The sequence below is a fragment of the Barbus barbus genome (genome assembly GCF_936440315.1).
Source record: "Barbus barbus genome assembly, chromosome: 25".
In the NCBI taxonomy this organism is placed as follows: domain Eukaryota; kingdom Metazoa; phylum Chordata; class Actinopteri; order Cypriniformes; family Cyprinidae; genus Barbus; species Barbus barbus.
This window is the reverse complement of record NC_136753.1, coordinates 4,804,754-4,817,453: the sequence shown is the minus strand read 5'-3', so window position 1 is coordinate 4,817,453 and position 12,700 is coordinate 4,804,754. Positions and strand designations below refer to the sequence as shown.

At 36.2% G+C, this 12,700-nt stretch overlaps 2 protein-coding genes across 4 annotated transcripts in view; both read left to right on the top strand.

Annotated features, from left to right (window-relative positions):
- The window catches only part of LOC306845329 (cation channel sperm-associated targeting subunit tau-like), a 7,539-nt gene extending 6,888 nt beyond the window's left edge, over positions 1 to 651 (top strand). For both annotated transcript variants that reach the window (XM_079378050.1, XM_079378051.1), the window contains one exon: positions 300 to 651. In XM_079378050.1, the coding sequence (XP_079234176.1) occupies positions 300 to 459 (160 nt within the window). In that variant the 3' untranslated portion in view covers positions 460 to 651. The remainder of the gene's footprint in view (positions 1 to 299) is intronic.
- On the top strand, positions 527 to 12,700 carry LOC306845328 (non-homologous end-joining factor 1-like). 2 transcript variants are annotated; one of them, XM_079378049.1, is made up of 8 exons: positions 527 to 787; positions 1,170 to 1,348; positions 1,648 to 1,866; positions 2,824 to 2,962; positions 3,051 to 3,109; positions 10,985 to 11,168; positions 11,607 to 11,689; positions 12,424 to 12,700. In XM_079378049.1, exons 2-8 carry the CDS (start codon positions 1,181 to 1,183, stop codon positions 12,517 to 12,519), a joined length of 948 nt encoding a protein of 315 aa, XP_079234175.1. In that variant the 5' UTR covers positions 527 to 787; positions 1,170 to 1,180; the 3' UTR covers positions 12,520 to 12,700. The 2 variants fall into 2 exon arrangements, with proteins under 2 accessions (XP_079234175.1, XP_079234174.1); XM_079378048.1 differs by having other exon boundaries at positions 757 to 787; positions 1,167 to 1,348.

The window sequence follows — 12,700 nt, the reverse complement described above, 5'->3', positions numbered from 1 at the left end:
CCATCTTCTGAAAAATCTTCACACGTTTAATTTATATTTTAAGATAGGGGGGTAAAAATGTCCCTTATTTTATACAAAAGCTAAATAAACCAGATAAGTGGCATAAATCTAAACACAGCATTGTCAATATCATGTGTTTTTGCTGTTTTGCTAACAAAACTCATGTATATATATATATATATACTGTGCATAGTCATATGACCAAATTTTTAAAAAAAAAATTGTGTGACAGTCATTTTACATTATTCACAATGAGCTGTGCAAAGACTGTTCAGATCCCCCTCTTGTGCTGCCCCCAGGTTACGCAAGCTTTATAAAACTCTAGAAGAATGTGAGACGAAGCAAGATGTTGTTCAATTTCTGGAGAAACTGGTTATGAGACAGGAACCTGAATCACCCTGGACAAACAACTTGGAATCAGAAAACCAACCAAACGCATCAGCAAGTTCAGTCCTGTAGTATGTAACCATGTAAACACAGAAATTAAAGTTGTTTTTCATATTTAATCACTACCCTTTTAACCTATGACTCCACTTTCACAAAAAGATAAATACCTGCCACATTCATTTTAAAAAGTTCTTGATCTCTTGCACAATATTACAGCCCTTTCAGAAGGCTTGTGAATGTTTCAATAAAGACGCTGGATAATAAATATTTTGTTTTGTTTTACTTATTATAACCTCCTTAATACCTAAGGCGTCCAGTAACGGAACTATTCCTCACGGAACGTTTTAATCCCGGTTTGTTTTCACGGGGAATGTGCGTCAGTCGAAACAGCCCCTTGTTGGTGAGTAGAAACTAGTCAATTCTTCGCCCACGAAACGTTTTCTAAAATTCGTTATGTAACTAAATGTCTGTGTGAATTATGTATTTTACCCGCTGTCAGTTGTATATGCATATCGAAAGAAGTGCGACACCTGTTACGTTAGAAAATAGAAATATTGCACATCTAAAGCTGTCTCGAGACATTCTGACACGAATGCAACAATTATATATAACATCGAACGTATCATTAAAAATTGCTGAAACCTCTGTTTCTGCGCAAATCTCACTTCTAAATTATAATCTGTTTTTAGGAAACATACATTGATATCATGAGAAAGCACTCGTGTATTTACTTGTGGCTGTGCTGATCTATGGTTGCTGTTAGCATTGTTTATATGTAGTAGATTGTGGGGAAATGGAAAGAGGCCTGTTTGCTCTCCCATGGGTGCCAGTGAATATCGGTGGTTCTGATCTACTGGCCAAAGCCTGGTTTGGTGACACACAGTACCGGGTTCTGCTGAGTGACCTGAACACTGTGTGGGAAGAAGAAATGACCGCAGATGACATCCATAGTCGAGCACAGGCAAGAATGCACAACACCGCTGCTATCTAGATGAAGTGCTTTTAATTAAATGCTTAAATCGGAGCTTTATTAGACCTTATATTCTTTAGCATGACGTAAATCACTGTGAGGAGGCACACTGTAGCATCAAAACAATGTATTTCTTAACTAAAAACACTGAAATCTGCAAAGCATATAAGAAAGAAATGTTTCTTAGTAGGATGGTATATAGTATTGCATCACCACAATATTCAGTTCTAATGGAATTCTTAGTCTGACAATATTTCATTCTCTTTTTCCTCTCCTCCTGTGTAAGAAAGGATCTGAATAAGCGTCTGAGGGCTCCTACACAGGCTTTTTTCTCTCATCTATGTTCTGTGGCACGGCCTTGTTTCTCCAGTGAAGATGATGATCAGATTTCTACTGCACACGTTACTCTTGAACATCATGGTGACAATCTAACAGTCAAACTCAAAAGTGAGCTGGCTGGGTTGCCTTTCTTCTGGGAGTTTCGCTGTACCACAACACCTGTTGGCGTGGTATGAACCTTATCTGATAAAATAATATCTGCAGCTGTGACGTAACATGGTTTCAAATGTGTTTGAAACATTTAACCTATTCTTTTAACCATGTAAAATCTGACATATGAAACACAATAGTCAGTAATTGTTTTGAAATAGAACAGTTTATTGAACCTTAGACAGTATCTATTGACATAGATAGATAGATAGAGACATAGATAGTTTGCTTGTGATTTTGTCGAGTATCATATTTGATATATCAGGCTTTTATGGCTCATATAGTTTGATGTAGGAGAATATGAAGCTACTTGAGGAGGGGAAAAACATCTTTGTTTTATTCAGAGGCCCAAACTAAGCAAAAATATGCAATTTGGTGCGGTTGTTGATATATGGCCAAAACGATGAAATTCTGCTACCAATGAGATCTTTTATAAACGTACAATAAAATGCATATAAAAGGTCAGTTTTCACTCTGTATCTCCCAAAAATATGTTTTTGTAAGATGATATTTAAATGCATAGTTTTATCAAATCTCTAGGTTTTATTGTGAGGTCAAAACGTTTAGTGCAATGCAGTGCAATTATGAGAGATATAATAAACATTCCTCAAAAGCTCGATGGATCGTTTCTGATACTCAAATGTTCAAAACAAGACTTAAAAATAAATAAATAAAAATACAAAGTGTAGATAATCAATTAACTCGAGTTGATTCAGTAAGTGTTCATCTTAAAATATTACTAACAATTTAAAAGTAATTCTTCATTTACGTTATGAAAACCATTAAATAGTTTTCATCAAAAAGACACAACTTGAAGATGGACATTTTTAGAATTATAATAAAAATGCTTTTTACTTGCTACAAAAAAGTACATACGAACAACCAAAGGGCAGAAGTAGAATTGTATCATGTTGATGATCTAGAGGCCTTACAAATCTCTGAATCAAATAAACAGTATGTTTCTGCTTGTTAATCAGGTGTGCAGGCATCTGGTGCGCCCTCTGCTGGCAGGGAGTAGAGTCCTACAGCGGCAAGTGGAAGATCTAGTTGCCCTTTTGGCTCGGAAGGATGCAGAGATACAGGACTATCAGGAGAACGGAGCTGTCCTAAGTAGAGGTAACAATCGCATCTGCAGTTTTGCTAACATACTCTCTTATGTCTGTTTTTAGCTCACTGACACTCATCTAAAACTCTGCCCTCACAGCCAGACTACAGACGGAGCCGTTTGAGGCACACAGGTACAGGGAGAACTTCTTCACACAGGTGCGAAACATTTTTACATTCAGTCTCCTGCTAAAATTTGCCCAGTGTAAACAAGCTCCGTCAGAACTAGCATGCATGTGACACCGTGATTCAGTCACATGTATGTACTGAAGACAGGCCCCTGTGCTGCTTCTAGGGTTTGTTACGGGAGAGAGAACTGCGAAAGCTAGACCGGAAGAGAGACTGGATCTCTGTGTGACTCAGAACTGAGGGTCACCACACACATGCACACACACACAGTATATAATTAGGCTGTGGTTTGTGGAACTCAAAGAGTGTTTGCAGTGACGGCTCAGTTGTAGCGTTGCCTCACACTGAACTGTCTATTGACTGGATCATGTTTTATTTATTTTCCCGCCATAGGTGTGTGTTTCTGTGTGTTTTAGAATTTCCTGCTTTTTTAGTGATGAGTGGGATTAAGACTGGGCACTATGGTGATAAAACTAAAGCGTTTATACCATGGTAGATGTACAGTGGGGTCCACTTTTGAATTTTTTTTAAGAATTTTATGTTTTATGAAAAATTACAGTTTTATTTAATATTATCAGTTTAACAGTTTGAGTGAAATTATAATTTATTTATTTATTTTACAACAAATTTTGTGTAAAAAAATAAATAAAATATTACATGACCAAAGATGGATCTGTGCTTTAATGGAAGCAATAAAATCTTTTTTTTTTTTTTTTTTTTTTTTTCAAAGCAGTTATTATACAGTAGGTAACTAAAGCTAAAACCATAAAAACAGTTACATTACCGGAAATAAATGTCAACTGAAATAAAACGAAATATACAAAAATAAAAATTAAGCTATTTGCAGATTAAGCAGCATTTCCTGTTTCCATTTTATTTATTTTTTTCATAATTGCGGCAATAGGTGAGCTGTTAAATGAGTGATCTTGAGATAAGTCCCAGTCATCCAATCTGACTCTCATATGCTCTCATGTAATATTATATATTAGGTATAAGAGAATTATTTCCATTTTAAATAAATTTGTTGTACTCCAATAACTAAAACTGAAGTAAAAAAAAAACTATATAGACGTATTAAAAAATAAATTAATTAATAAAAACTAATTAAAATTGAAAAATGAAAACAGAAAATACACAAATATAAATTAATTCAAGGTATAAAAAAGTATCTACGTACTAACATAGCACAGCTGCAAAGATGTTCACATGATCAATGTCACTAATGTACTTATTTGATTAGTAATGTAGAAATAATACAGAATCTTAAATATTTATGTACATTTTCAACATTCCAAAACTTTATTGATAAATTTAAATGTTTACTTTCATGTTTCCATTACATCAAATCTTCAGTGTTGGACTTAATTAATGGATAAAATTCAACTAACGTGTGGTCTTTTGACTGACTATTTTACAGTGTCTTTGAATGTGGCTCATCCTGAACTATCCATTTGATAGTATTGATTAATATTTGTAATAATAATTTTGTCAGACGTATGATTCACTTCTTTTGAATAATCTGATCTGTTGATTATGTCCATCAGATGACTTCAGTTGTAAAGCATTTAATTTATTAGCTGATGATCACCATATTTTTATTTATTTTTAAACTTTTTTCACTGAATATTCAGCAAAACTATAGCTATATGATGACATACTGTCATATATAACTACTCATACTGGGGATTTGGTCATACCACAATCCCTACGCAAGAATGCCAGTCAATCACGCTTCTGACCGCTCTGCCTTACGGTCATTACAAACACACTGACCACAGTGGGAGGAGCCAAAGCCGCAGCCATAATTTAGACCAGAACTGTGTGTTTATGGGCCACTTTTTGTACTCTTTATGAGTAATGTTCTTGTGGCTGCGAGTTATTTATTGGATTCAGCCAGGAGCTTTAATTTCAGCACTGGCAGCCGTGTTTTCTGCGTGAGGTGAGTCCTTTGATAGGCCTGTGTTTGATCTCTGTCAGTGTGTATGTGTGAATCCACCGGTATTTCTCACTGGCTCGGTGAATGTGCAGTCAGATATGTGTGGCTTGACTTGGTGATGTGAGAAAAGGATACGAGTCTGCTCACCCACTGTACCAAACACTGATTTACTAGTCGCCCCTTAAACTGGTGGTATTCCAACTCACGGTGACACCAGTGGGTCAAGCTCCGCATTACATGTCCATATCACTTCGCCAAATGACGTGCTTTATTTCAAAGGTCCTTACAGCCTAAAACAGCAAAAGAACCAAAACCCACAACGACACTGGCCAAACAAATAAATATAAACAAAAGGATACAATCGACAGATTATATCCATATTTTTGCCACAAAATTGCCCATAAAATGCGAAAGAAATAATCCTACTCACAATAGCTTCGCGTCGTGGCCGCATCACCAGCTCGGGTGTGCATTATTTTTCTAATAATTCAACGGTCTGAAGTCAATTATTCCGCTTATACTACGGTTGCCACACCTCAAGACACTGATCAGATAATATATTACAAGGCATTCGTCTGGTTTTTCTACTTAAATCACTATTGTGAGTAGGATTATTTGTTCCGAATCTTATCCAATGCCTCCCTTGCTAATTCCAAAACGTAATTTTAAACCATAAAAATCTTATAACAAACACCTTTTGTTAATTTTATATATATATATTTGCTACCTCCAAGTCCATGGTTTGGAAAAGCCTCCAGATTTTTAATAATACTTGTGTCTATTGAAATGTGAACTTGCACGTTATTTGATTTTTTTGGACATATCAAAGTCATTTGACTGCCGCTGTCTCGCAATACAATGGGAAATTCCACTCCACTCTGAAGAATCATTTAAGACCCAAGTCAGAATTAAAATGAAGGTGTGTTTGGAAAAATGTCTCGCTGAAATGCCAAACAAACATAGCAAGTCTCTGGAAAAATAGAGGCCGTTCTTGAGATTCCTGATCGGCAGAAGCCTGAATGAGAGTGTGTGTTTGATGGATAGACCTGTTTGAAGTGCTGTCTTTAACCGGTCAAAACTTAAGAGAAGACATGTTCCCATGAGTTTGTAAAGTTGAGTTTGAAAGACTGAGAATGTCTTCCCCAGACTGGTGACGCATGCTCAGGTGTTTTGAGGGGAGAGGAGAGTGTGAACGTTTACTTGGTGTTTTGAGTGGGTGTGTGTACTTAGCTTGATTAACACACAGACTTGTTTTAGGGGTCCGTATTAATGTGCACGCCATCCTCTTTGCAGGTCTTTTGGGGTTGAATGTATTTATGTGTGAATGTGTTTCAGTGACGCAAACTGTTGGGTTTTTTTAGGTTTGAGGCATAAAAAGAGAAAATTCGACCGGGTGAGTTGAGAAACCAGTTTGGGTTTGGCACTGACGGCGTGACCCTTCCCACCGCCACACCGAAAGACCAGCAAAAAACACCCCAAACCATCCTCTTTCTGAGACATATATACATTTAGATGCCCTTCTTAACATGCTTTTAGTCCGAGTTATTACTATAAAGAATGGGCAAATTTAGTTCAAGAGTTCAGAGATTCTTATGTTCACCAAAGCTGCATTTATTCGATCTAAACTACAGTAATATTGTGAAATATTACTGCATTTTAAAATAACTATCTTCTATATTTATATATATTTTAAAATGTAAATTATTCCTGTGATGCAAACCTGAATTTTCAGCACCATTACTCCAGTCTCCAATGTCACATGATCTACAGAAATCATTCGAATATGATGATTTTGTGCTCAAGAAACATTTATTTTTATTGTTGAAAACAGTTCTGCTGCTTAATATTTTTGTTGAAACTGTTTTTTTTTTTCAGGATTTTTTGACAAACAGAAAGTTCAAAAGACAGCAGTTATTTGAAATAAATATCGAATGTCACATCATAAATGTATTTACTGTCACTATTAATAAATTTAATGCACCCTTGCTAAATAAGTTGTTGTGACTGACCTGAGTCAAAAGAGCTGACCTCTAGTCTCTAGATAAGGTTCAGATCATCCTTTCAAACTAAAATGCTGTACTTATAAGGTGGTTGATTTGTGTATCTTCATACTCTCCTCTCCTGGATTTTCCTTCTTGTCACATGAGCAACATCACCCGTCCAGAATGAATCTGCAGGATAAATAACACAAGAATGAGGAATTTAGACTTTTTGTGACACAGATGTGCAACTTTTTCATTGTCTTCTCAAAACACTTCTTAATATCAAAGTATATATGTTTTCTTTGAACACTTTTGGTGATCTTAGAAGGCAAAATAATAATAAAAAATCGTACTGTTAAACAGTATGCAAATGTGGGAGGGGTTTAGTATCTATCTTTTATACCGATTTACACTACCATTCAAAGGTTTGGTGTCAGTAAGATTGAAAACAATTATACTTTTATTCAACAAGGATTCATTAAATTAATCAAAAGTGACATTAAAGACATTTATAATGTTACCAAAGATTTCAAATAAATGCTGTTTGTTTGAACTCTCTATTAATCAAAGAATCCTGAAAAAAAAGGCTATTACAGTTTCCACACAAATATTAAGCAGCACTGTTTCTTCAGCAGCAAATAAGCATATCAGAATGATTAGTAAAAAATCATGTGGCACCGCTGTATGAGTGTGTGTTTTATTGGCAGACACCAGGATCTGTCAGGTGTCCATGCCTTAAATCCAGCTAAAGCTCAAGATGTCTTCCTGTAACTGAAGCTCTTGGCTCCTGGCCTTTATAATCACCCCAATCTGATAACCATAAAACCCATTCAGGACCGCTTCTGGAGGTCAGATGTCTCTCTTTCTGTTATTCCTTCTCTCTCTCTCTCTCTCCCTCTGTAGCTCTGGTCCAGTTTTCCACAGGGTGAGCTCTGATCTGTAATTAGTTAGCTGTAGCTGGGCTGCGGTTTACTCTGCCTACTTTGAACCCCTGAAAAGAGCTGCCCTGCCAACCAGAACAAGAGTAACATCCCGTCAAACACAAGTCCCTCTCGTAAATGTAATAGATGGAATGGAAACATTGTAGAAAATGTAAAAATAGGTAGCAAAATGAGATAACTACATTTTTTTGTTGCTTTCTAAAGCAATAGTGGTGTTTGCTTGTGCAGAAGTTTTGCCCAAGACAAAAATATGGCTCAGGCTCTCCTTCATTGTACATCTATGGGAGGTTTTACCTGTTTTATTGCTGAAATTGTCCAGTCAAGTAGAAAAGTAAACACAGCGCTCCTCAACAGGCCACATAATTTGTTCTAAGGTTTGTTTAAATCCCTAACTCGAAGTATGATAATAATGTGATGTTTGTCTTAGTACGCACCACTAATAAGAAATCTAGGGAGTGTGAGACAGAGGCTGAACTGAGAGGAAGAGGTAATAGATATTTTTAGGAGGGGGTTTGCCTGAATGAGAGTGAGGACAGATTTATAGAGGACTGTAAAATGAAGCTGCTCTTGGGGTTTAATCCATGACGCCCATTTAAGGCTTCACCTGCCTTTATTTGTTTCCCTATAGATTGTGTGTGTGTTTGTGTACTTGGTTTGAATTCAGTTTGTTCATATTTATTGTTAGTGGTTTTGGGGCTGGCAATGTGTTTTTACAACACTGGCAACGTTTTTTTCTTTTTTTTGTCATCTAAAATAGATCAAATTCGAATAGAAAACATTTTAAATTGTAATAAGGTTTCACAATATTAATAATTGTAATGAATTCGTATAATGAAGACGTATGCTGCTGTCCAATTCAAAATCAAATATTACTGATTTGTCTATGGGCACTATAGCTTTGGGTGTACCAGCCAAATTTGTGTCTACAGGATAAGTAATTTTGAGTTTGAAAGTTAATGAATTATGTCTCAATATCTTAGTGCACACTCAGAAGTATATTTGTATATTGCCCTTCACCAACAAAGTGTAGAACACAGAACAAGAATCAGGACGCTCTCTGGAATCTTCCATTAGAGTCCATTGGTTTAGAGTTCTTCCACAAACCACTAAAAACCAGCCAATGCTGTTTACCTGCTATGAATAGGTGTATCAACATGATGCACTAACACATGAACCGCTTTTCCTGACACTTCCCTCTCTGACGCACACAGATGATGATGGATGGTATCTGTGTAGATCATCTGACCTGGTACTGGTCGGATCAATTTCAGTTTTAAGTCACACACGTTTACAACTTAATTACTCAAATGATATGACAAGAAGATGAAAAAAAATGAAAGGATCGGGAGAAATGATTTGAGGGGAGACAGGAAGTGCACACTCATGAACTGTGGCTTCTCTCCTCACATTGCCCTCTCTGTCCCCAAAGAGGGACTCAAAGCATTCATTTATTTTTATGATATTTCAACAAACAAATAATAAAAATAAATCAATGTAAACCCCAAATGTCTACACGTATATTTAGGGGCCCTTCATTCATCCAGTGGTCACCAATCTCACCAGGTCAATATTTGGCAAGTTAATTTTGAGAATTTGTCCTCTCTGTTGTGAAAGAGAATGTGTTTGGGAAGTGTGTGAATGCAGTCATCTTTACCATTACCCTGTTGAACTTGCTGTCACCCAACCTTTACCATTAAGACTTCTTTGTCGTTGCATTTTTTTATTACCATTAAGAACATTTCGCTCCCAAATTCTAAATGGTCATAATGTATACTTTTATGGTTTTTAAATTTTATTTGAATTCTTTGTACTTTTTTCAGTGGACTTTATACTGACACCTATCAGTGTGGATGCAGCATCATGCAATGCAAATGATTCTGGTTACCAGTGGCACTGTAGAAACAGCCTGTTCTCAGCCATAACTATGATTCATTTATTCTGCAGCTTAAAGTGTCAGATAATAGGGGTTTATGGAGATAAAGTGATTAGTGTTTGACTGGTCATGTGATGTTAACATGGTGGCAAACATCTTCCATTATGGATAATGAAGGCTACATGATTCTGTGAACCTTCAATGAAGTAGGATTTTTTTCTGAACTCTTCCCTAGATGTATGGCTTGACGCAAACCTGTTTCTGAGCTCAACAGGCAGTTCTTTTGACCTCAGGGCTTGTTTTTTGCTCTGATATGCATTTTCAGCTGTTAGACCTTTTATTAAGGTGTGTGTGCCGTTCCAAATCATACCCATTCAATTGAATTTGCCACAGGTTAACTTCACTTGAAGTGTAGTAACATATATAAGCAATATGAATGCTCCTGAGCTAAATTTCAACTGTCCCAGATAAGGGTTTGCTTTGCCATTATGGTGTATGGAGTGTAGAATGATGTGGAAAAAAAGTAATATTTGTATATATTAAAATATTTATATAATATATATATATATGTGTGTAATAATAAATATATATGTATATTTGTGTGTGTGTGTGTGTGTGTGTATGTTTGTGTGAGAGAAATCAGCATATTAGAATGATTTTCTGAATACGTGTGTGTGTGTGTGTTATAAATAACAGCAATGATAATACTCAGCAAGGAAGCATTCAATTGCTCAAAAGTGATAGTAAAGACTTTTACAATGATAGAGGAGATTTGTTCAAAATAAATGCTGTTCGTTGTATTTTCACAGTTTCCACAAAAATATTAAGCAGCAAAAAACGATTTCTGCACTGATAATAAAAATGACAATTGTCAATAACTGAGCAGCAAATCGGCATATTAGAATGATGTCTGAAGGATCACGTTACACTGAAAACTGGAGTAATGATGCTGAAAATTCATATTTGCCATCACATACCCATTACCCATACATATATACCCAAAACTGTAATATTACAAAAGCAATTTTTCCATTTAAAACATTTTCCTGCTGAAGAAATGAATAGTACTCAGAAAAGTAATAGTCCAAGACAGTTCCTCTATGGAGACTAATAAGTAATTAAATGTCTCCTCTTTCTTTATGGTGTGGTCATTTTCTCTTTTCTGTCTACTAGATTGTTCCACAGATGGGTGTGACGCTGGACAGTTTGGGCTTTGACTCAGAGTTGCAGGCACTGTACATGGCCGTGAACTCGGGGAAAACGGGTCAGAAACGCAAATACTCTCCTGACAGCAGCCCTGCGGCAGAAGACAACCACATCTCTGAACATCACCAACACATCACTGATGTCCCCACAGGTTACTGCCTCACTGACATTGAGCTTAGTACATGAGTTAAAGGAATCATTCCAAACCTATATGTCTGGGGAACGCAAAAGGAAATGTTTCGCAGAATGTCCTGGCTGCTCTTTTCCATAGAATGAGTGAGGGAACGGGTGTTGTTACACTGTATGGCACCTGTATACATGTGCGGCCAGGTTTGACATTGGTTGTATCAAACATCATTGGCTGTTGCTGTGTGTCATAACCAAGCTTTATGGGCATCAAATGCATATAAAGGCACCACATGTGAACACATGCATAGAAATTCTGCTTAAATTATGACAATGCACACAAAGCTATTGTATAGCTTTGGAATTTGTATGGAACACTTTTATGGTGCCTTTTTGTCTGTTTGAGTGTGAATAAATGATGACATTTGTGATTTTTGATCATTGTTTGTCTTATCTGCTGCAGATGTGGGTTCTTCACTGGCTTCTCAAGAACAGAATAATGTCAAAGCATCATCAGGAAGACCTCAGGTGGCAGAGAGTAAACAGGTTTGCTCTTTAGTTTTTCTTTTAATTGAACAAATATTTGATGAATTCTTTCAGAGGACTGTCGTGCCATGAACCCATTGTTTTAGTTGATCTTTTCAATTGAATTTTTCAAATCCTCAGTCTACCATGAACCCATCATTGCTGAGCCTCAAGGCACGTTCACACCAAGGACGATAACTATAAAGTTAACGATATTAGCGTCCACACCAGCAAACGATATCATCTGTTTATTGTCTGCCACTTTAAATTCTCAAGCTCCTTATAGCAGGATGGATTCTGATTGGATGTCAATGTTTGTATCGTTCATCTGGAAAAAAAACATTCGTTATAGCTGTGGTGTGGACTCTGCTATTCTTTAATATTGAGAATGATTTTTAGGACTATATCTTTATCGTTATCTTTATAGTTATCGTCCTTGATGTGAATGGGCCTTTAGGCTGGTAGAGTTTGACCTCTGTTTTTTTTTTTGGAAGTTTAATTTAAACATGAGTAATATTCTGGGTTGAATATAAATTACGCTCAAACAAAACATGTACAAAAATGTACCATCAGTGGAAGTCTTGGGGCAACCTTTGTATGCTTGCCTTTAGACTTGCAGATATAAATCGAGCTATGAGTCAAAATCATGTTCTGTGGCACTTAACAGAAATGCTAAAGATTAAAGTTTAAATTGCCAATATTTTTGGACCCAGATTATTCCTTGAACTACAACCAATTCTGAATGATTCTTTCAGGCTGTCCCGTTACCATCAGCTGCTGCTGCTGCTGGTTCTGAGGAACGTTCCACCTCACGGCCGAAGAAGAAGAAAGCAGTGGGGCTTTTTCGTTGACGGTTCATGCTTCTGAATCAGAATAGTGCACATATGGCCTCTTTTATTTTCTGAATGCTTTATAAACATTTTTATTCTTTTTAGGTTTGATTTTTAAGTGATTATGGACATTGTATTATTGTATTTTAGTCTCTATCCCCATCTTAATGTTTTAAAAGTAATAAAATATTGCTTTTCTTAA